At 48.1% G+C, this 19,303-nt stretch overlaps 7 protein-coding genes across 7 annotated transcripts; 6 read left to right on the top strand and 1 right to left on the bottom strand.

Annotated features, from left to right (window-relative positions):
* Window positions 1-120: 120 nt before the first annotated feature.
* Window positions 121-1,923, bottom strand: N7487_002363 (uncharacterized protein; the record flags this gene model as incomplete). Its single annotated transcript, XM_056870110.1, has 1 exon — window positions 121-1,923. The coding sequence occupies one exon, from the start codon at window positions 1,921-1,923 to the stop codon at window positions 121-123; it is 1,803 nt and encodes a 600-aa protein (XP_056734894.1).
* Window positions 1,924-3,511: 1,588 nt separating this feature from the next.
* On the top strand, window positions 3,512-4,620 carry N7487_002362 (acyl-CoA thioesterase; the record flags this gene model as incomplete). The annotated part of the gene is made up of 2 exons (XM_056870109.1): window positions 3,512-3,622; window positions 3,706-4,620. 2 exons carry the CDS (start codon window positions 3,512-3,514, stop codon window positions 4,618-4,620), a joined length of 1,026 nt encoding a protein of 341 aa, XP_056734893.1.
* A 924-nt stretch (window positions 4,621-5,544) lies between these two features.
* On the top strand, window positions 5,545-5,745 carry N7487_002361 (uncharacterized protein; the record flags this gene model as incomplete). Its single annotated transcript, XM_056870108.1, has 1 exon — window positions 5,545-5,745. One exon carries the CDS (start codon window positions 5,545-5,547, stop codon window positions 5,743-5,745), a length of 201 nt encoding a protein of 66 aa, XP_056734892.1.
* Window positions 5,746-8,679: 2,934 nt separating this feature from the next.
* N7487_002360 (lysine-specific demethylase) lies at window positions 8,680-10,668 on the top strand (the record flags this gene model as incomplete). Its single annotated transcript, XM_056870107.1, has 4 exons — window positions 8,680-8,961; window positions 9,075-9,172; window positions 9,241-10,592; window positions 10,646-10,668. 4 exons carry the CDS (start codon window positions 8,680-8,682, stop codon window positions 10,666-10,668), a joined length of 1,755 nt encoding a protein of 584 aa, XP_056734891.1.
* A 35-nt stretch (window positions 10,669-10,703) lies between these two features.
* Window positions 10,704-13,102, top strand: N7487_002359 (putative jumonji family transcription factor; the record flags this gene model as incomplete). Its single annotated transcript, XM_056870106.1, has 3 exons — window positions 10,704-10,728; window positions 10,785-11,205; window positions 11,263-13,102. 3 exons carry the CDS (start codon window positions 10,704-10,706, stop codon window positions 13,100-13,102), a joined length of 2,286 nt encoding a protein of 761 aa, XP_056734890.1.
* Window positions 13,103-14,951: 1,849 nt separating this feature from the next.
* Window positions 14,952-16,529, top strand: N7487_002358 (putative GABA permease; the record flags this gene model as incomplete). Its single annotated transcript, XM_056870105.1, has 1 exon — window positions 14,952-16,529. The coding sequence occupies one exon, from the start codon at window positions 14,952-14,954 to the stop codon at window positions 16,527-16,529; it is 1,578 nt and encodes a 525-aa protein (XP_056734889.1).
* Window positions 16,530-16,876: 347 nt separating this feature from the next.
* On the top strand, window positions 16,877-18,481 carry N7487_002357 (acyl-CoA-binding domain-containing protein; the record flags this gene model as incomplete). Its single annotated transcript, XM_056870104.1, is given in 5 exon segments — window positions 16,877-17,050; window positions 17,117-17,230; window positions 17,290-17,362; window positions 17,475-17,607; window positions 17,624-18,481. The coding sequence occupies 5 exon segments, from the start codon at window positions 17,035-17,037 to the stop codon at window positions 18,479-18,481; spliced, it is 1,194 nt and encodes a 397-aa protein (XP_056734888.1). The 5' UTR covers window positions 16,877-17,034.
* Between the last annotated feature and the right edge of the window lie 822 nt (window positions 18,482-19,303).

Raw genomic sequence — 19,303 nt, 5'->3', positions numbered from 1 at the left:
TTTCTCTGCGTTTTGTGGACGCTGTTGTGATAATTGAACATTGTATTGCAAAGTATCTTGTCTCATCTTACATATTTCAGAATCCAATGGTTTTTTTTTCGGTTTCACTTTTTGCACCAATCAATCTTGCTTGAGATGATATTTCTTCAACGAAAAAGGGCTCGGGGGCGGGCCATACATTTCAGCGAGAAGACACGGGCTTTGCGTTGGATCTCCGGGTTTGATCATGAACTCCACGATGCACAGCCCTGTCCCGGATTGAATCATCTTATCATGGATAATATTATCAAAGTCACCCCATGTTCTGGCTATGCTGGAGCAAACTGGGTAAAGTGTCTCATTTGGGGATCCAAAGAAAGAAACGGATTCTGAGTATCGCCAGTGACCAGAATCTTGCTGTGTGTATTCCATCGCGTGCATTAAACTTTCAACAACGGGTGCTCCCTCATTAATGACAAAGATAACGAGATTGAGCTTCAAATCGATTATAGCCCTCAAGTCATTTTGGGCCTTTTGGAACCCCTTGGCTCCTTCAAAGAGAATAGTTCGTCCTTGTGAAAGCATGTAGTTTGTTTTGGCAAGACCTTGTTGCGCCAAAGTCACGCCCATAGTGGTAGCAATTATGTGCCCCGGTGACTTCCCGGAACCAGGATTGATGAGGATTGTATCTCGCGGCAACACAAAGCAGCGTGCTCCACCCTGGGCTGTTCGGGTTTCAGTTAAGATAATGTCACCCGGATGGAAGAAGATAGACATTCGTCGCCAAAATGTGGAATAGATGTCATGCTGAAGGGGGGCAATACTTTTCTGAGTTGGAAGCATTTCAATGCTGTCATGGACACTGGGCAAATCTGGGTACGGTGCAAGGTCACGCAGTTTCCTCTCACTCAGGTAGTTGGAAATCTGCTGAAGCACGGGTCTAGAAAAGAGCTCGTACTTCTGGTCCCCGATGACAACAGAGTTCCTGTTGAATGTGACTGTTTCTGCTGCCTTCGCTTCGAACATAGCAGGAAGTGCCCACTCAATGGTGTTCAGGGGTCCAATAAGGAGAATCAGGTCGGAAGATTTGAAGTATAAACCGTACATATCGAAATCCGAGATATCCCCATGGAAGTTTTTGAGTGTTTCATCTACAACACCTCTGCTGAACTGGGTCGCAGCAGTTGGAAATCTAGTCTTTTTTGCCAGCTGGTTTGCTTCCTTGATAAGACCACAAGATGGGACACCCGCATCCACGAGAATCATTGGTCGTTGTGCGTGCTTAATCTTGTTCATGATACTGGTCACTACCGTCTGTTCCATCTCAATATCGTGAGGTGGAGTGTTGAAGTCTAAGCGCTGATCGAGTCCCTTGGCCGGTACCATACTGGTGACCAAGTCTTCCGGTAATTCAATGTAAACAGGCATAGACTGCATGATACAGCCTCGAATGGCGGTATCAATCTGGGCAGTCGCCTCGCTAGGGTGAACAAGAAACTCCTGGGTGATGGTTATTTTCCCAAAGGAGTCAACGAGCATCTGGAACTCATCAGGTTGTCGAGGAACATCAGGCTGCGCATCGAAGAACGAATGGTGGAATTTGGAGGCCTGTACCTGCACCTTGCGTTCAGGTGTCACAATCACGAGCACAACCGGGATTCTATCTTGATACGAGGCAGCGATTGCCGTCGAGACGGACGATGGCATATTCTCGAATGAAGATATCAGAGCAGCGATGCCCTTGACTCGTGCATATCCATCTGCGACAATCCCAGCATTAAGATCGCTACGGTGGGCGACCCATTCAAGCCCTGCGTCAGTAGCTTCCCTCAGTATTGCGATGTTGTGGTTTCCGGGGACGCCATGCACGGCATGTAGGCCAAGTTGATAAAGGCGTTTGAAAAGATAACCTGCGAGGGTGATATCGTTGGTCACTTCGGACATGATGAATAGGCTCAAGGTTCTTCTGGGTTGAAAGGCGTGGGTTCTCAGGGACAAGTAAGAATGTAGGAGACAGGACGTTTAACGAAGAAGTTGAGCTCTTTTGGACCTAAGAAGGGAGGGCCAAGGAAGAGCTGGCTGGTGCATGAGATTTCGGTCAAATTTCCTAGCGATCTATAACAATAGAGTAATGATAACAAACGCTTGAGGTTTCTTGGGAGGCAATGAAGGAGTAGGAGAAGGCCTTAGTGAGATTGGCAAGAAGGATTATTTGGTGTGAAGACCAATGTTGAGACTAGAAAGCACGTCTCGATCATTTTTCATCTTGACTTGATAACCGGATAAATGTCCTAGACAATCAGTCAAAACAAATTTGAGTGTAGTAATAGCAACAGACTCCGTTTTCCGTACTTCCTTCTTATCTATATGGTTGTTTTGCTTTCATTTATATCTTCCTTGAGGTCTTCGTTCTTAATATAGTCATATGTATCTTTTGGGATTCCTTTTCTCTATACATTTTTCCCCTGCCGTCTCTCATCGTCGTCTTCTTGGTATAGGATCACAATAATCTCCAAATGGTATATCAGTGGTACTAATCCATGCTCGAGTGACAGTTCTATTGTCAGAAGTAGTTATAATGTTGGCTTTGCACAGCTTTCTGTCAGGTATCGGTCCTTCGTATGTAGCCATTAATCTTGTTTCGTTGATTCGCAACTCTTCACCGTGGTATAAGATGAATAACACATAGTATCCCGCCCCCCTTCCTTTTTTTTCCGATTCTGTGGCCTACTTCTGGAAGATAACCAGACACTATGAGCAGCACGGGATATCCCAGCACAGCAACTAACCAGGCACATTCAAGTGGAAAATCAATCAATCAATCAATCAAAATCTAGGCTTCCTCTTGTTTGAGGGGTCAATTTCAAGTGAGAAAGTATAAATAATTAAAAATCCAACGGGCTCAACAAATTCCTCATGAATCTCCAATCACAGATCTATAAGGGTTGTACAACATATAATGAACGCCAAGATGTATAAGGTTGGATAAATACATACTCATTCGACCAATAAACAGTTAGCAAGCATTCAAGCCTCTGTTAGATGTGTTAGAATTGTTGAAGCACCAACTACTCCCCAGGACTGTATCATCGAGAAAATATATTGGACTAGAATAGAACAGGTTGGGATCTAAATATCAGCCCTGGAGGGCGACCTCGGGCGCCCGTGGCTCAAAGCCGGGGGGCTGAGAACATGAGTAATCGAAATATCACGTGTCTGCTTATCGGCCTCGGTTCCCAACAAAAGGGGAATTCACGATCATCGCCATCGATGATCGGCAGGCTCGGCTTTGAGATTCATCAATTCAGGTGAGATTGGGCCCGCCACTTCATTCCTTGTGGAAGATTCCGTCTCTCATTAAATGTGTTTCGGCCAACTCTGCCTGATTCCAATTGATCTCATCTCCCGAGCCACCTATAGATGAACCGGAGTATATCTTACTTAGTTTCAAGTCTTGTCAACGTACCTGTACGAGAACAATCAGACGTTTTCTTCTTGGTTTCCATACAGCTCAATTTCTGAGGGCTTTGTTATGGAGAATACACACGAGATACTAGCTGGCATAATGTCGCTGGCCTCATGGAAGAACCTGGCCTTGCTTCTGGCAGTGATTAATTTGAAAAGTCTCCCATTTGTCTGGCATGTAAGTGTTTCATTCGCCCCTTGCTCGATGATCACACTTGACTTCCTCCATTCGATATTTTACACTACTAACCGACTTAATAGTTCCGCATACTGTATTACTTCGTAGGCAACCTACGTTTGAAACCAGGTGCGCCACTTCTCCCCAAGGGGAGACTGATCGTGGACTCCCGGGGTAAACCAACACATCCCATATTTGTGCCATGCATGGTCACGTCTCGCACGCCGTTGCTAGAGACTGATTACAATCTGCACAAATCAAACAGCACTTACTTCACGGATCTGGATGTTTCGCGTACAGCGCTCGTGACTCGAATTTACAGTCCTGGCGTCGGCAATGTGAGCAAGGAGTTGGACCAGGAGTTCCTAGCCGCAAGCAAGAAGGAGGGAAAGCCGGCACCAAGGCGCAAGCCGGTTTCGATTGTGCTCGGATCTGTTTATTGCACATTCAAGCGCGAAATTAAGCCATTCGAACTATATGAGATGCACTCCAAGGTGATCTCTTGGGATGCAAAGTGGATGTACATCTTGACCTGCTTCATGCGACCTGCGCCCCGCAATGGCGGCGAAAAGGTCGTCCTTGCTGTGGCCGTTAGCAAGTACGTCGTCAAAAAGGGCCGGCTTACTGTCCCCCCGGCGCGGCTTCTACGCGCTAGCGGATTCCTCCCCGCGCCACCCCCGGAGAGTGAGGCCAAACCCGCACTAGCGGAGGCCAACTCCTCGGCGGAGGCTTCCGATGTTGGCACTCCTGCTAGTGGCGAAGGTATTACGGCCATGGAAGGCGTGGATGGATCGTTGGTTCGAGAGGTATTGAAGATGAGCGATGACCAGATTCCTAGTCAGGAGACACTGGATAAGCAGCAAAAGGAAAATACTGACTCGTGGAATGCCGAAGAGTGGACCTGGGAGCGCATTGAACAGGAACGCCTGCGGGGACTGGAGGTTGTCGATGGATATACTAATTTAGACACCAAGCTGTTCGAAGAATGGGTGCAGTAGTTTTAGAGAACTATAACATACATAGTTGGTGATGATATAGAGGGTAATCCAAGCGCCTTGATGGTTTTAACTAATACTTGATTTTGACAAAACTGCAATTTAATTTCCAAAGAAAGACCGACACGGCCTCCTCTTGCGTATTTTTCTTTACAAAGTTCATGTACAATAGATACGATATAAAAATGTGTCATGGGCGCCTAGAACGACGGTTTTAAATGGGTATTTCAGCCCCCACGCCACATTGAAGATCAGGGGCCTTCTTCTTCACTCAAAAAGTACAAGTCGCCATGAAACTCTGCGCTCTCGCATCTCTTATTCCACGCCCCCTCCCATTACATGCGGCCTATACATTTTTGTATTCTGACCCTTTTACTTGTCGTACAAAATTCAAACTTAGGATTAATAATAACAGTGGCTATATAAGTGTTTATTTTTAATTTTAAAAAGAATTCGACTAGTAGAGGTTGAGATACTATAAAAAAAGGTTGCTGTACTGTTTAATATATATCTAGGCTCTGGACGGGAATATTACTACTTTCTAGGTAAACTTCTGTAATTTATAAATTATCTATACAACGCGCTTTGTCGCTTTTTTAAACATGATATAGAGAGATAACTAGTAATTGATTCTAGATGATTTAATCTAATAAAATATTACCTTTGAAATACAGCCTAGAAACGGGGGTAAAACGAAGGGTAATTTTAAAATCCTAAAAAGGGGGTTCAACTTCTAAATTCTCGGCATATTTGTACTGCTTAGGGCCTAGTTGGGGGCCTATTAACCCACAGTAGGCTTCTCCTTAGGACTATAGCCCGAAGGTAGGGCCCAAAGCCCAGCCCGTTTGCGGGTTGGGTTGGGTTGGGTTGGGCTATGGCTTTATGGGCTTTATGGGCTTTATGGGCTTTATGGGCTTTATGGGCTTTATGGGCTTTATGGGCTTTATGGGCTTTATGGGCTTTATGGGCTTTATGGGCTTTATGGGCTTTATGGGCTTTATGGGCTTTATGGGCTTTATGGGCTTTATGGGCTTTATGGGCTTTATGGGCTTTATGGGCTTTATGGGCTTTATGGGCTTTATGGGCTTTATGGGCTTTATGGGCTTTACGGGCTTTGCGGAGCTCTAATTGCAACATCGGTTGTCTTATGAATATACGATAACAAAGTACGACCAGAAATGGCTTATGACCTAATTCTAAACACGATTATCTAGGTATCAGTGACGGGATGCAAATCAGCGTTGGTTTTGGTTATTGGAGAAGCAATTAACCAGTTTAAATAGCAATGGTTTCAAGATCCCAAGCAACACAAATGCTAGTTAATCGGCATGCAGAGGTTCGATGCTGCAAGCAGAGGTCCTTTAGGGTCGTTGATAATTCTCATCCACCATCGCGCCCAATCGCTTGTCTCCCTTGGGGCTGCGATCATAATCCTTTTATCGTCATTTGGTCCATTTATGCAACAGAATTTGAGCCATCCGGTTCATCCAACAATGTATATGAGTACTACGGCTAGTGCATATGCGCCACAGCTGCGTGGGATTTTTTTTTACTCCAGACAACCCCGGAACCTCCATCGAAAAGTTCAACAGAAATACCCTAGGCAACGAATTAGATGACACTTGCAACGCAAGGCTTCTGTTGCCAGGGCTTCAGTGTCCCTCCTCACTGCTCATGGCGCAATTGTACCTGGAATGAGTTCTCGTCACTCGGTATATGTAGCAGGTGCTCTGATATGACCGACGCTGCTTTACTCGATTGCAAGTTGCCCCCTAGGATGAAAGCTTTCAATAGAACTTGTAAGCTTTCTTTTCCTGGGAATGTCGTGCCAGAGTTCAGCTTTACAAATACATTATCGGAATACGGCCCAGAGTTAAAGACATCTATCCGAAATCATCTGGAAGCCCATGGACATGCGAGTTCAGCTGCGCGGTTTGCTTAGCGAGGACAGCGAGGACAGCGATCGGTATATGTTCAATTTGCCTAATTACACTCTAGCTGGAGTGACAAATCCATTGACGACAGTTACATATGTCGAGCTTGGAACACCGAGGTCAATCCATCTCCCTCAACTTACAGTCGTCGGCTCGTCAAAGTTAATTTAGCCCTTATATCAATCTTATAGCTATACTAACAACCTTGGAAAAGAACACACTATTAGGATAATTCTAGGCGTATAGCTAATAAAAGCCTGACTACATAGTAATATAGAGTATAGATAATATATACATATGACCCAATTAACTAATATTAACAAAATCCGCTCTTTAATAATATACGGACGCGCTAGTTAACTAAATAATAATATATACTTTTTATAGAGCACGCTACTGTACTGGTCCGTAGATTTTATGGGGTTTAATCCTTATATTTCTACTATATATTCAACCAATGGATGTCAATCGACAAATGTAACCGCACTTTAAGTAATCTGACCTGGATGGGTTGTCTAAGTAGGTTAGTCCCGTGCGCTGGATGCACTTGTTGTAGCAGTTAGGATTATATCAGAATGCAACGCCACTTTTTTACTTCTTGCTGTGCCTAGAGGCCCAAAGCGTAACAGGTCTGATAACTAGCTGACTGCTTGTAGTTGGTTTCAACACTAACCCTAATTTGATGTTATGTACGGAGTACGCACCATGCAGTTCTTACATGCCAAGAATCCTGCCCAGGTGTGATTAGCGCCATCGATGCAGTCCAGATGCATCTCTCGCGTAACAGACTCACTCCATCCTTCGACGGCCGATATTTGGGTAACATCCAAGGCAAACTTTGGGGTAATCGGTTATTGTTGTCGAGGTATATAAGACTAGCTATATCTCTAGTAGTGATTGCAGCCAGATGTCGACTTAAGCTCATTAACAAATTACTAGGACACAAAGCCTGAATTCAAGTAAAAACACACGGAGTACCTAGGTATGTTATAGTTAACTAGATGTATCCATCCATGGATGGATGAATGTTGATCATTGATCTCATCAAGGGAGAAAACACTCGGCTCCGATGGTATCCGAGATTGCCTGAGCATTGTATGGCCTGTGACAATACCAAACCTATATCTGTGTGGAAGAGTGCGGAACGAAGTAAATTACGGTACGGTAACAGGTAACTTTGACAATGATATGGAAATCACATAATCTTCCATTACATATGTGTCATGTGATCCCCAGCCAAAGCTTCAAGGTGCTTTGACCAAGCTCTATCTTGACCATGATATCACCTTGGCTTCTTTTCATTTCCTTTTGATTTGCAGGCTATGACTGCTAGTCAGTGATTTTGGTGAGTTTGAACTTATTTGCGATTAAGTTGTACATACATGTGTATTCCCCCTGAGACCTGGCAATCCTTTTACCCGAGACCGGATACGGTACAAATCATTTCGCGGCTCCTAGGCGCCCAGGCCAAAGTCGAAAGTCCACTTTGCTCTCTGATCGGACGATTCCCACCATTCCCATCTAAGTGCTCTGATTTGTCCAATTTCAAGCCCATCATTCCTCACCCTGTGCCCACCTGCCCCTGCCTCTCCTTTCAGTATCAGCCCATCGTGCACTCCACCTTCAAGCGTCGCCGGCACCTGCATGATTGGTCTATTATTGGTATTGCTGCACCCCTCTACCTTTTCCATGGAGAACCTACCGCTGCTTTTGCAGTTTATGGAAATGATCATTTGCTTTAAGGGTTCCCTTTGACTGCACATACATCTTGCTGTCCCTGTCATCTTTTGCCTCACAAATTCTTGTTTTTCTTGGCAACTTGACTAAGTCGTTTCCGTTTTCCGTTCAGTTCAGGCAAAAACAATCATCCGAGAAGAGCTTATCGCAATCGTTTCAACTACCGGCCATTGTACACTCCTTTCGTGTACCAACAACCCTCACACACCAATACTGGTGCCATATACCTCAACATAATCTGCACTCCCTCCCGCTCGGTTGCAGCTTCGTTCCCAATTTCCCCGACCGCTGGGAAACACTCCCTTCTCGCCGTCGATCAGCGGTCGCACTATCCGACGACGGCAACTACAATCTGCTCAACTCTTTCCCCAACCTCCCTCTATCGCCCCTGATGATGGCGACAGCACTCGACCAGTCGCAACGCGACTCGCTTGGAGGCGAACCCGTCCTTGAATCCGTCTCCATCACTCCGCCTCAGAGTGCCAACGGCAAGAAGGAAGCGCCCGAAGGTGTGCCGTCCGAGTTGTCTGACCTTGAGCTTGACAACCAACCTGCCCCGGCACCCGATACCACCAAGATCAAGCAGGAGGAAGTGGAGGAGAAGGTCGAGGAAATCGAAGAAATCCAGCCTGATCATTACTATGGCGGCGGGAAGGTCCCTGTTTTCAAGCCGGTAAGTACAATGCGGGTACCCCGTCTGCTCGATGACCCTGGGTTGGAGCTGCGTCCGACTGGGGAGTAAAGCCTACACCCCTTAGAGCCAGGCTGACTGTAGTATTGTTTTAGACAATGGACCAATTCCGAGACTTCCAGGGCTTCATCAACAAAATCAATAAATATGGAATGCAGGCAGGTATCGTGAAGGTTATTCCTCCTAAAGAATGGTGAGTCGATCAAATTTCAGCAAAGGTGGATGGCTGTGCTCATGACGTTGTTCTTTTTTTTTTTAAAGGTCCGAGTCTCTTCCGCCACTAGACGAGGCAGTCAAGAAAATTCGAGTGAAGAACCCCATCATGCAAGAGTTCCACGGATCCCACGGTACATATACCCAAGCCAACATCGAACGTCAACGCTCGTACAATCTTCCTCAGTGGAAGGGTCTATGCGAAGAAAGCAGCCACCAACCCCCTGCTCGCCGAGGAGAAAGACGCCGGAACCAAGAACGGGTGAACCGTGCGGCCCCGACACCGCGGCCCCCATCTGCCCGCCCCGAGGGTCAGAAGCGCCGGCCTGGCCGTCCCCCTAAGCGGGCAAATCAGGTCAAGGTTAAAGAGGAGCCACCTACAGAGGACGCCGAAAAGACCAGATTGGAGGGTCCCCCGACCCCTGTATCGCCCGAGACCAACCCCGTGCAGCCCAAGACTGAGGATTTAAGTGAAGGCGAATCTTTACCTACCACAAAACCAAAGGGGCGACAGCCCAAGTCCGTGACCTCACGTCGAAAGAACAACCGCGGCGATGCTATAGATCACATTGACGAGGAGGCATACACAGGATTTGATTACCGGATCCATGATCACGAAGAATATACCGCAGAAAGATGTGAGGAGCTTGAGACCAATTACTGGAAGTCACTCATGTATAACAACCCAATGTACGGAGCTGACATGCCCGGTTCACTCTTCGAGGATTCTACGGAAACCTGGAATGTCGCCAAATTGCCGAATCTGCTTGACGTCCTCGGACAGAAAGTTCCTGGAGTCAACACTGCATATCTCTACATGGGCATGTGGAAAGCTACCTTTGCCTGGCATCTTGAGGATGTAGATTTGTACAGCATCAACTACATCCACTTCGGTGCACCCAAGCAGTGGTACAGCATCTCCCAAGAAGATGCACCTCGCTTTGAACAGGCCATGCGCAGTATCTGGTCTAGTGATGCGAAGAACTGCGATCAATTCCTTCGCCACAAAACCTATCTCGTCTCGCCTAGCCTTCTCAAGTCGCAATATGGAATCACCGTCAACCGATTGGTTCATTATGAAGGGGAGTTTGTCATCACATTCCCTTACGGGTACCACTCTGGATATAACATCGGATACAATTGCGCCGAGTCAGTCAACTTCGCGACCGAGCAATGGTTAGATTATGCTCGCATCGCCAAGAAATGCCACTGCGAAGCAGACAGTGTCTGGATTGATGTGGACGAGATCGAGCGCAAGCTACGTGGCGAGAACACACCTGAGTACTATGGTGAATTCGAAAGCGAATTCGATGGGTTTGAAGGTGCCTCAGACCTTCTTACACCGCCACGTAGTGTGCCTGAGAAGACATCCACTCGTGGACGAAAGCGGAAGAATCCGGGTGACGGGCCGAGCACGAAACGACCCAAACTCCACCCTGAAGGACCACGGAAGCTCCCGTGTTTGCTATGCCCTAACAATTTGGACTATGAGGATCTTCTTCCGACCGAAGATGGTAAAGGGCATGCGCATAGACGGTGTGCGGCGTTCATTGAAGAGACCACAATTCTCCGTGACGCATCTGGGACGGAAGTTGTGTGTGACATTGACAAGATCCCCAAGGCTCGCCTAGGCCTTAAATGTCTCTTTTGCCGCGAAGTCCGCGGCGCCTGCTTCCAGTGTAACTTTGGCAAATGCACGCGCGCTTATCATGCAACCTGTGCTCTTTTGGCAGGTGTTCAAGTTGAGCATGGTGCGATTGCTGTGATTGCCGATGATGGTACTCAATACTCCATTCCGAGTGTGGATTTGAAATGCAAATTCCATCGCCAAAAGCGGCCGAATGGAGTCTTGGGTGAATCGTCCGATGTGGATCGTCGGGTAATCGAATCGGCTCGTCGTCTAGTGCAAGGAAATTTGATCCAATTTCAGGCCGACAAGGAGATTAATGGCGCCATTGTTCTTGAAAATCGACCCTCTGAGCGAAGTCTTTTGCTCAAAGTACTCCCAAGAGGGTTAGTTGGTTTTTTTTTTTCCCCACCATTGTTCACACACTAATAATAAATCTACAGAGATGTGATTGAAATGCCCTATCGTTGGATGCTCGTTGTTCGCAAGAGTAATTTCACACCTCTCGCACTGGGAATTCAACCCCTCCCAGCCCACCTAGCACGAAAACCCGAACAACGCAAAGAGTTAGAATCAGCGGTACCGGCGGCAGGCAGTGCATTTGGCGATGCACGATCTCCCTATCAGTGGGCCGAATTCGAAACGGTGGATGCAACTAGAAACCAATTCGCCCCACTTCGTACGGTCAACCTCCAGGGTGAACAGATGTGGTATTATTTGGGCATGCAGTCCACCGAAAGTAGGGCACAGTATACACACAACCCTAGCGTGTCCATCCACAACCCTCGGGCCAATTTCCTCGATAGCGTCAAGTCGCTTGGCATGGATGTCAGCGCTCGTGCATCGAAGATCTCACCCCACCACTTTCATTATGCTGCCACCGCCCCTGCCCCTCTTTACCAGCGAAACTTGAACCCAAACCAGCAAAATATTTACTCTTCGAATGTCAACACCCCTCACCTACAATCCCGACCGCCCTCTTCTGCCTTGCAGAACCTCGCCCCTCCCCCTCCTTTTATCCCTGTTGCCGGTGCTGCTGCTGGTGCTCCTGCGATGCCGTCGGCCTTTCGAACTCTACCCAACCAGTCTGCCCGTCATGCCCCCTATCCTTCGGTCGTCAAGTCGCACGCTCAGCAGCAGCATCACCTCCCATCCACCAACACTTTTGCCAATGTCAGAGAACTTATTGCTCGCCGCCGCCTAGCACAGATTACCGACCACGCCAATGTTTTTGCCGGATACACTATCGTCAGCCCCGAATTGGTGGTCGAGACTCTGTTGGGTCCCATGGGCTCAATACCACCGGCCAATGGTCTTGAGAAGCTGGAACTGGCCATGGCCCAGCAACGGGTTCAGCCACGGGCTGCGGATGGGACTCTGCTGCCGCCTCAGACTCTAAACATGCGATCGGAGGAGGTCACTCGGCTTCTTCAGATGCTGCGGTTCTCCCTGGTCAGCCACCGCGAGCGACTCGATGTCATTCAGAAGAAGGAATCGGAGGGTCTCAAGCAGGAGACTGTCGATCGGGGTAGCGTGGCTGCTGCTAAGATGCCTGGAAAGTATGCCTACCTTGATCAACAGCGGTCGCTGTCACCGAATGTTTATCGGTCCCCTTACAACATGCCGTCGGGTCTCTCCGAATATGCCAAGGCTACCTACGGATTGGTTCCTGCGGCAGATGACCCGCCCAAACCATCACTGGCGAACGACTATTTCAACAATCTACCACCAGAGCATCAGGAGAAGATCTTGAAGGCATGTGGTAGCTTCGTGCAGCGTGCAATCGAGCGGTCGGCGAGTCACAGCCGGCAAAGTTCATCATCAAATCTCCGGCTGTCGGCGGCTCTAGCCCAGCAAACGGAAAATCCGACAATTGACATAACCCCCGTGGAGGACCCTCCCCTTCTCTCGGGTCTAGATATGCCGCTCCACGCAGATTCTCCATGCTCCAGTTTCGGTCGGTCGCATCTACGATTCCAGTCGCCAAATGAGTTCCCCATCCATGGTCCAGATCCCCATCCAGACCACCACGATTTGTTCGGAGATCAGCAATTGAATACTCGCTTCTGGCAGAATGGGCCATGGGTCGGCGGGGATGGCAACACTCCAAATGACGAGAACCGGCCGTTCTTCGGACCACATATCTTCGGACCGCACGAACGACTCAAACATGACTATGCATCCTCCGACATCTCCCTGGGCAAAGGGCCTGGATCCTTGCACTCTGTCGATATGGCAGGCTTTGGCCCAGACTTGAATGATGACCTTGGTCTAAGTCCATAAGAGGTTGGCCTCGTCACTAACCTCGTCACCTTTCTGACCTTTTTAAACTCGCGTTTGCCTCTGCGACTGTACTTGCATCTCATGTAACGACTTCACCGGACTGACGACACTGCATGAATGGGCGTTTTTCTTGTTTTTTCACCCGACCTCGATCATCACTTGATTGACGATCGTTCCGTTACCACGGTCATGTTTCTTTTACGATTTGGAGTTGGCACTAGCTGGCTGGTCACGACTCAGCGCATTTCCCTTTCTTTTCGATCATTATTTTTCCTTTTCAAGGCGCGACATCTCGGAAAAGGCGGTCCAACTGACCTACTTTGACTACTAGAGTGGTCACATAGACGGAGTTCAACATGCACGGTTCCTTTGCGGCCGAAAAATCCTGACAGCCTTTTCCCGTCACCATCTCTCTCTCTCCCCCCTTTTTCAACACTCAGAGCCTACTTTCGCCCATACTCTCTTCCCCCTCCACTGATCTCCCTGTTTGTTCTATTAGATATCTCATCAAACAAGAAAAAAATTTCTTTTCTTCACCCCAGCGAGATCACTGGATGACATTTGTGCTTTATCCCCCCTTTGATACCCCCCTTTACCCCCTGCCCTACAAATTCCCGAAGGAAGGGCGTGGACCTGGATTTCATCCCCTTTGATCTGATTCCGTCCCCTTTCCCTTGTGTTGATATATCCATCCTGGCGCTCATCCATTGCTCAGTCTTCTCTAAATCATCCATGGGAGTCTTCGCAGCATGTTCCTGATGTGGCAGCCGTCACCTTGCGTGACCTTGATGTATGTGTGCAATGAATCATTCAAATATTCAATTTCCGAGTGTAGACTTGTGTCTGCGTAGTTTTGCGTAAGCCTGAGTAGGTCCCGAGGTCTCCTCTCCTCGGCTTGGCCCACCGCTTCTGTTTTCAGGCAGCCAAATCCATTCGATTCCAAGTGTGTCCACCCTTTGAAACCTAACCTACCCCACAAACACGTATCCTCATCCAGCCCCCACATTATACCCATCTTCCCATCCTTCCTTGGGAGACTGTATACGGAGTATTTAGTAGGGACCTCGAGAGCAGCCAATCCAAATCGAGCCATGTACCTACATACATATGTGTAGGTAGGTGATAACACTGGCTATCTTGTAGATGTGTTCTCTTTCCGGAGTCCCCGATTCTTAATCTTGCCGCGCCCACAACTATAGTGTATAGCATAGTTTGGCACGGAACCCCGCTGCAGATCCTCTTATGATGTCAAACGTGTTCCGACTGCAATCTCCCCGCCTTGTGGTATTGTTATGTGGTGTATGTGTGGTTCTAGGGGTTAAGATAGTGTTAATGAAATTAAGATTGTTGAACGTAGTGCTTCATAGAGTACGGAGTATATGTTGTACACTTCCTTAAACGGGATCTAATGCAGGAATACAGGGGTATTCTCACGTGATATAGAGTGAATGCTACGGTATCTTCGATATCTCTCTGGTCTCATAATCATAATGGATCCCGTTAATGGAAGTTGACAAAGATGAAATAGGGGAATTAAGTGGGTCAACGGGAAAATGCCGTGTCTCTTATCTTTCTATACTATTAGGTCATGAGACATCCGCAATATTTTTTAGCAAAAAAAAGCCCGTTAACCCAAAGATACTCGATGATAAGCCTGAAAACTCCCTATCCTTTCATTCGTTCAAGATATCTTTTCGCCTCAATCTTTAAACTTAAGTGCGCGGTCCCGGACCGCGCCATGTTTTCCATGCGGGGTTATCTTACTTAAACTTGTCTTAGTCTCAACCTTGGAAGATATAATATCAACCTCGAATGGTTACTGGAATGTTCACTTTCCGACACATTCAACATGCGAAGCTCATCTGTTGATGCCTCCGCCAACGAGGCATTGGCCCGTATGGGCTACAAGAGTGAATTACCACGAAACCTGAGCATGCTGAGCATCCTCGGCTTATCCTTTGCCATCATGGCAGCCCCCTTCGGACTGAGCACAACTCTTTACATCACCCTCGCCGACGGTCTATCTGTTACTATACTCTGGGGTTGGGTATTCGTCTCCCTAATCTCAATCGCCATCGCCGCCTCTCTCGCTGAGATCTGCGCCGTATACCCAACAGCAGGAGGCGTGTACTACTGGAGCGCGATGCTCTCAACGCCCCGCTGGGCACCCTTGATGTCCTTCATCGACGGCTGGCTAACCCTCGTCGGCAATTGGACCGTCACACTTAGCATCATCTTCTCCGGTGGCCAGCTAATCCTGAGCGCCATCTCTATCTTCGATGAGTCCTTCGTCGCCAACGCGTGGCAGACCGTATTGATGTTCTGGGCTGTCATGCTATTCTGCGCCCTAGTCAACATCTTCGGCTCGCGCTATCTCGATCTCATCAACAAAATCTGCATCTTCTGGACTGCAGCTAGCGTCATCATCATCCTCATCACGCTTTTGACAATGGCCGATGACCGCCGAGACGCGGAATTCGTCTTCGCTCATTATGACGCCTCCACCAGCGGCTGGCCCGCTGGGTGGGCTTTCTTCGTGGGTTTGTTGCAGGCAGCTTACACCCTAACAGGCTACGGAATGGTCGCTTCCATGTGCGAAGAGGTGCAGAACCCGCATCGCGAGGTGCCCAAGGCAATCGTGTTATCCGTGGTCGCGGCCGGCATCACTGGTCTGTTCTACCTGATCCCAATTTTATTCGTGATGCCCAACGTACAGCTTCTGCGCGAGGTCGCCAGCGGCCAGCCGATCGGCTTACTCTTCAAGACGGTGACAGGTTCCGCGGGCGGTGGCTTCGGCCTACTCTTCCTGATTCTGGGAATCATGCTGTTCGCCGGCATTGGGTCCCTTACAGCTGCCAGTCGCTGCACATATGCATTCGCACGTGACGGTGCCATTCCGGGCTTCAAGCTCTGGCGTCAGGTCAACACCAAATTGGATGTGCCTGTGTGGGCTATCGTGCTCTCAGCGGTTGTAGATGGCTTGCTGGGACTGATCTATTTCGGTTCCACGGCTGCATTCAACTCTTTCACCGGCGTGGCTACTATCTGTCTGTCGACCTCGTATGGTCTTCCGATCTTGATTTCTTTGATCCGGGGCCGCCGCGATGTGAAGGGCTCATCGTTCTCGCTCGGTCGATTCGGATACGCTATCAACTGCGTTACTATCGTGTGGATTGTTTTGGCTGTCGCTCTCTTCTGTATGCCTGTTACCTTGCCTGTTACCGCGGAGTCTATGAACTATGCCAGTGTTGTATTCGCTGGATTCGGCGGTATCAGTATCTTTTGGTACTTTATTTACGCGCGTAAGCACTTTACTGGACCTCCTGTCAGTGGTGACGAGGCGCGCGCGGCCACAGAGCTTATGACGGGGACACCGGTGGATGCGGAGAAACCGTTGGAGACGATGAAGAAGTTGCCAAGCGAGTAGGTGGGGGGTTTCTTTACATTACATAGCTACAAGTCCTTTATTTTAATATAATAAAACAAGAAAGACAATACTTTAACTTCGAATCTTCACCTGTTAGGTTAGAATGTAATTTCGGCGACAATCACAAGTGACGATCGCCGAGAGCCGCGGTCCAACAGCACACGCCCATCTCCAGGTAATCTAAAGGAGTTCCTCATTTCCCACATTTTGATTGGAGTGAATCTTTCCAATCTGGGGAAAAAAAAAAAAAAGAGAAGACAACATTCCGGGGAAAATCACAGTCAGACCACAGGGAACCTCGGGAATCTCGACTCTCCTATCGGAACAACAATCCCTCTCCCAATTCCAAAAACACTCCCCCCTTTCAACATCTCCCCAAAAGAAACACTCACTATATCCTCAAATTCCTATTCCCAGTCTTCTACGTTCCCCATGAGGACCCGCACAAGCCGATGCCCAACCCCGCTCCCATGAAGACAAGGCAAACCGGACCGCTTATCGCGTCATGTCGGACTCTGTAGGTGCGTATGCAGATTGCAGATTGCGCCCTCGTGCATTCGAATTCCACTGACACCTTTACACTCCAGATCGAGTCTTTGTTCATGCCCTCAATACTGTTAAGAGGATTCCCCGGACCGGCACTGCGCGACCTCCCGCTGCCGAGCGGTTGGCTCTATATGGCTTGTACAAGCAGAGTATGGGTGAGTTTCCCGCATTACCGGAAACACCAAGAAACCGTCGGGGGCTAATGTTCCATCAGAGGGGGATGTGGAAGGTGTAATGGATCGACCGATTGGGAATACGCCGGAGGTGCACGCGGAGTGCGAGAAATGGTATGTCTGAAACGCGCGGGGAAAAGGGAAGCTGTCGATGTGGATCTTTCTCAAACATCGCTCTTTCTCTCTCTATATCCAAACCACAAACTCACAATGTCTTGTCTTCTAGGGATGCATGGTACGCGCAGCGCGATATGTCGCGCACCGAAGCCAAACGCCGATACATCTCCACGCTAATCGACACAATGCACGAATACGCCTCCCCAAACCCCCGAAGCACGCGAGCTAGTCTCAGAGCTCGAGTTCGTCTGGGACCAGATTAAATTCAACGCCTCCTCATCCTCCGATTCGAGTCCACTAAATAACGTCGGCGTCCCGCCCTTATCGCGCAGTGCATATGGGAGTATTGGGGGTCGATTGGCGGCGCAGTCGGAGGACTATGACCGACCCGATCGACGAGATGATACTAGTCGACGGGATCGGGATTCACGGTTACGGGTTCTCAGTCCTGTGAGTCAGCCGGAGGAAGAAGCGTATTACCGACGGGGAAGAGGATCTATAAACGACAATGACGGAGGTCAACATAATGAAGATGAAGATGAGGATGATGAGGAGTTTGAGGAAGCTCGTGATAGCTTATACGAAGAACGAGATCAAGATGACCACGACGACAATGACCCGGATCATGTTAGCTCGACCTCCAACACACATACACATACACATACCGACGCCTCTTCACATCACCGGCCCAAACACCGACGCAATCCTGCTTCTGGTAGTATAGATAGCAGTGGGAATGGACTCACGCGTCGTCGAGATTCCCATCCGCATTCACAATCCCAGGAACCACCGAAAGACAGTCGCTGGCGTCGTCGTGTCGAGCAGGCCTTGACGAAAATGACGGCTGAGATCGCTGCTGTGCGGGAGCAGATGGAGGCTCGCTCTGTTGCGCAGCGTCGTCGGTCTGGTTTGTTTGCGTGGCTCAAGTGGATGATTTGGGTTGCCGTGCGGCAGATCTTGTTTGATATTGCTATGTTGGGTATGTTGCTTATTTGGATGCGGTTGAGGGGGGATCGTCGTGTTGAGCAGCGACTTAAGACTGGTTGGGCTGCTGTTAAGGCCAGACTTGGGAAGTTTAAGCTTCTGAAGATCGTGGATATGCCTATCTTGCCATAAGAGGGTAAGAAAGTGTTCTATATATGTGGTCTGTTTACTTTCTCTTCATTTTTCTCGGCTTCTTACCTCCTTGCTGCATTTTCTTTTCTGGCATTGTTTGCACTTGGTTATTCCCACACCCCTGATCATATGTTTTGGTGTTCTTATTTACTTTCTTGTGTCTATCTTTTTTTTTTTTTTTGTCCAGTATATATGGGTTTCAATTTCAGGTCTCGGGAGTCATTTCTCTTCTGCTTTTTTTTTTCTCTTTGACTTTCTTTTCTTGGAGTGATACAGCCCGATCAATTATATCGAGTTATTAATAGACGCAGGCATCAATCCAGATGATGTATTGCTATGATTTGGTGGAGGGCCTTAGAACCAGCTTAGACGATCATATATACCCTTTTGTGCTGCTTTGATCTAATTCATCGGGTTTATGTGCCCTATTGGAAGCCAATGGGGTGTTATTCATGATATTGCTCTCCCTTAGCTAGCACCTTCTATCCTCATCTTGCTTTTTATCTTTCACCTGCTCCGGTAGTACAGAGATTAGGTCTAGAGAGGATGTATTTCCCGCTATAGCGAGTTTTTATCCTCTTCGAACTTCCCCTTGATCGACTTGATTTAGCATATGTATTCCAGTATAGTGAGCTACTGGGAGTACCATTCATCTTGGAAAATCCAATGCCCCTAACTAAATGTTCAAAAATAAGTCTACATAGGTAGGTGCCTAGGATGAAAGAGACGTAATGTTTACTATAACATCAGAGAGAACCTTTTTGAGGTCGAGACAGCAGGGCTTGATGTATGACTTATTAATTAATAGCATGGTACTCATTT

This window comes from Penicillium crustosum, assembly GCF_028827405.1.
Source record: "Penicillium crustosum strain IBT 35664 chromosome Unknown utg000001l_segment0_segment0, whole genome shotgun sequence".
Taxonomy (NCBI): domain Eukaryota; kingdom Fungi; phylum Ascomycota; class Eurotiomycetes; order Eurotiales; family Aspergillaceae; genus Penicillium; species Penicillium crustosum.
The sequence above is the reverse complement of the archived record's forward strand: the minus strand, read 5'-3'. Positions and strand labels throughout refer to the sequence as shown.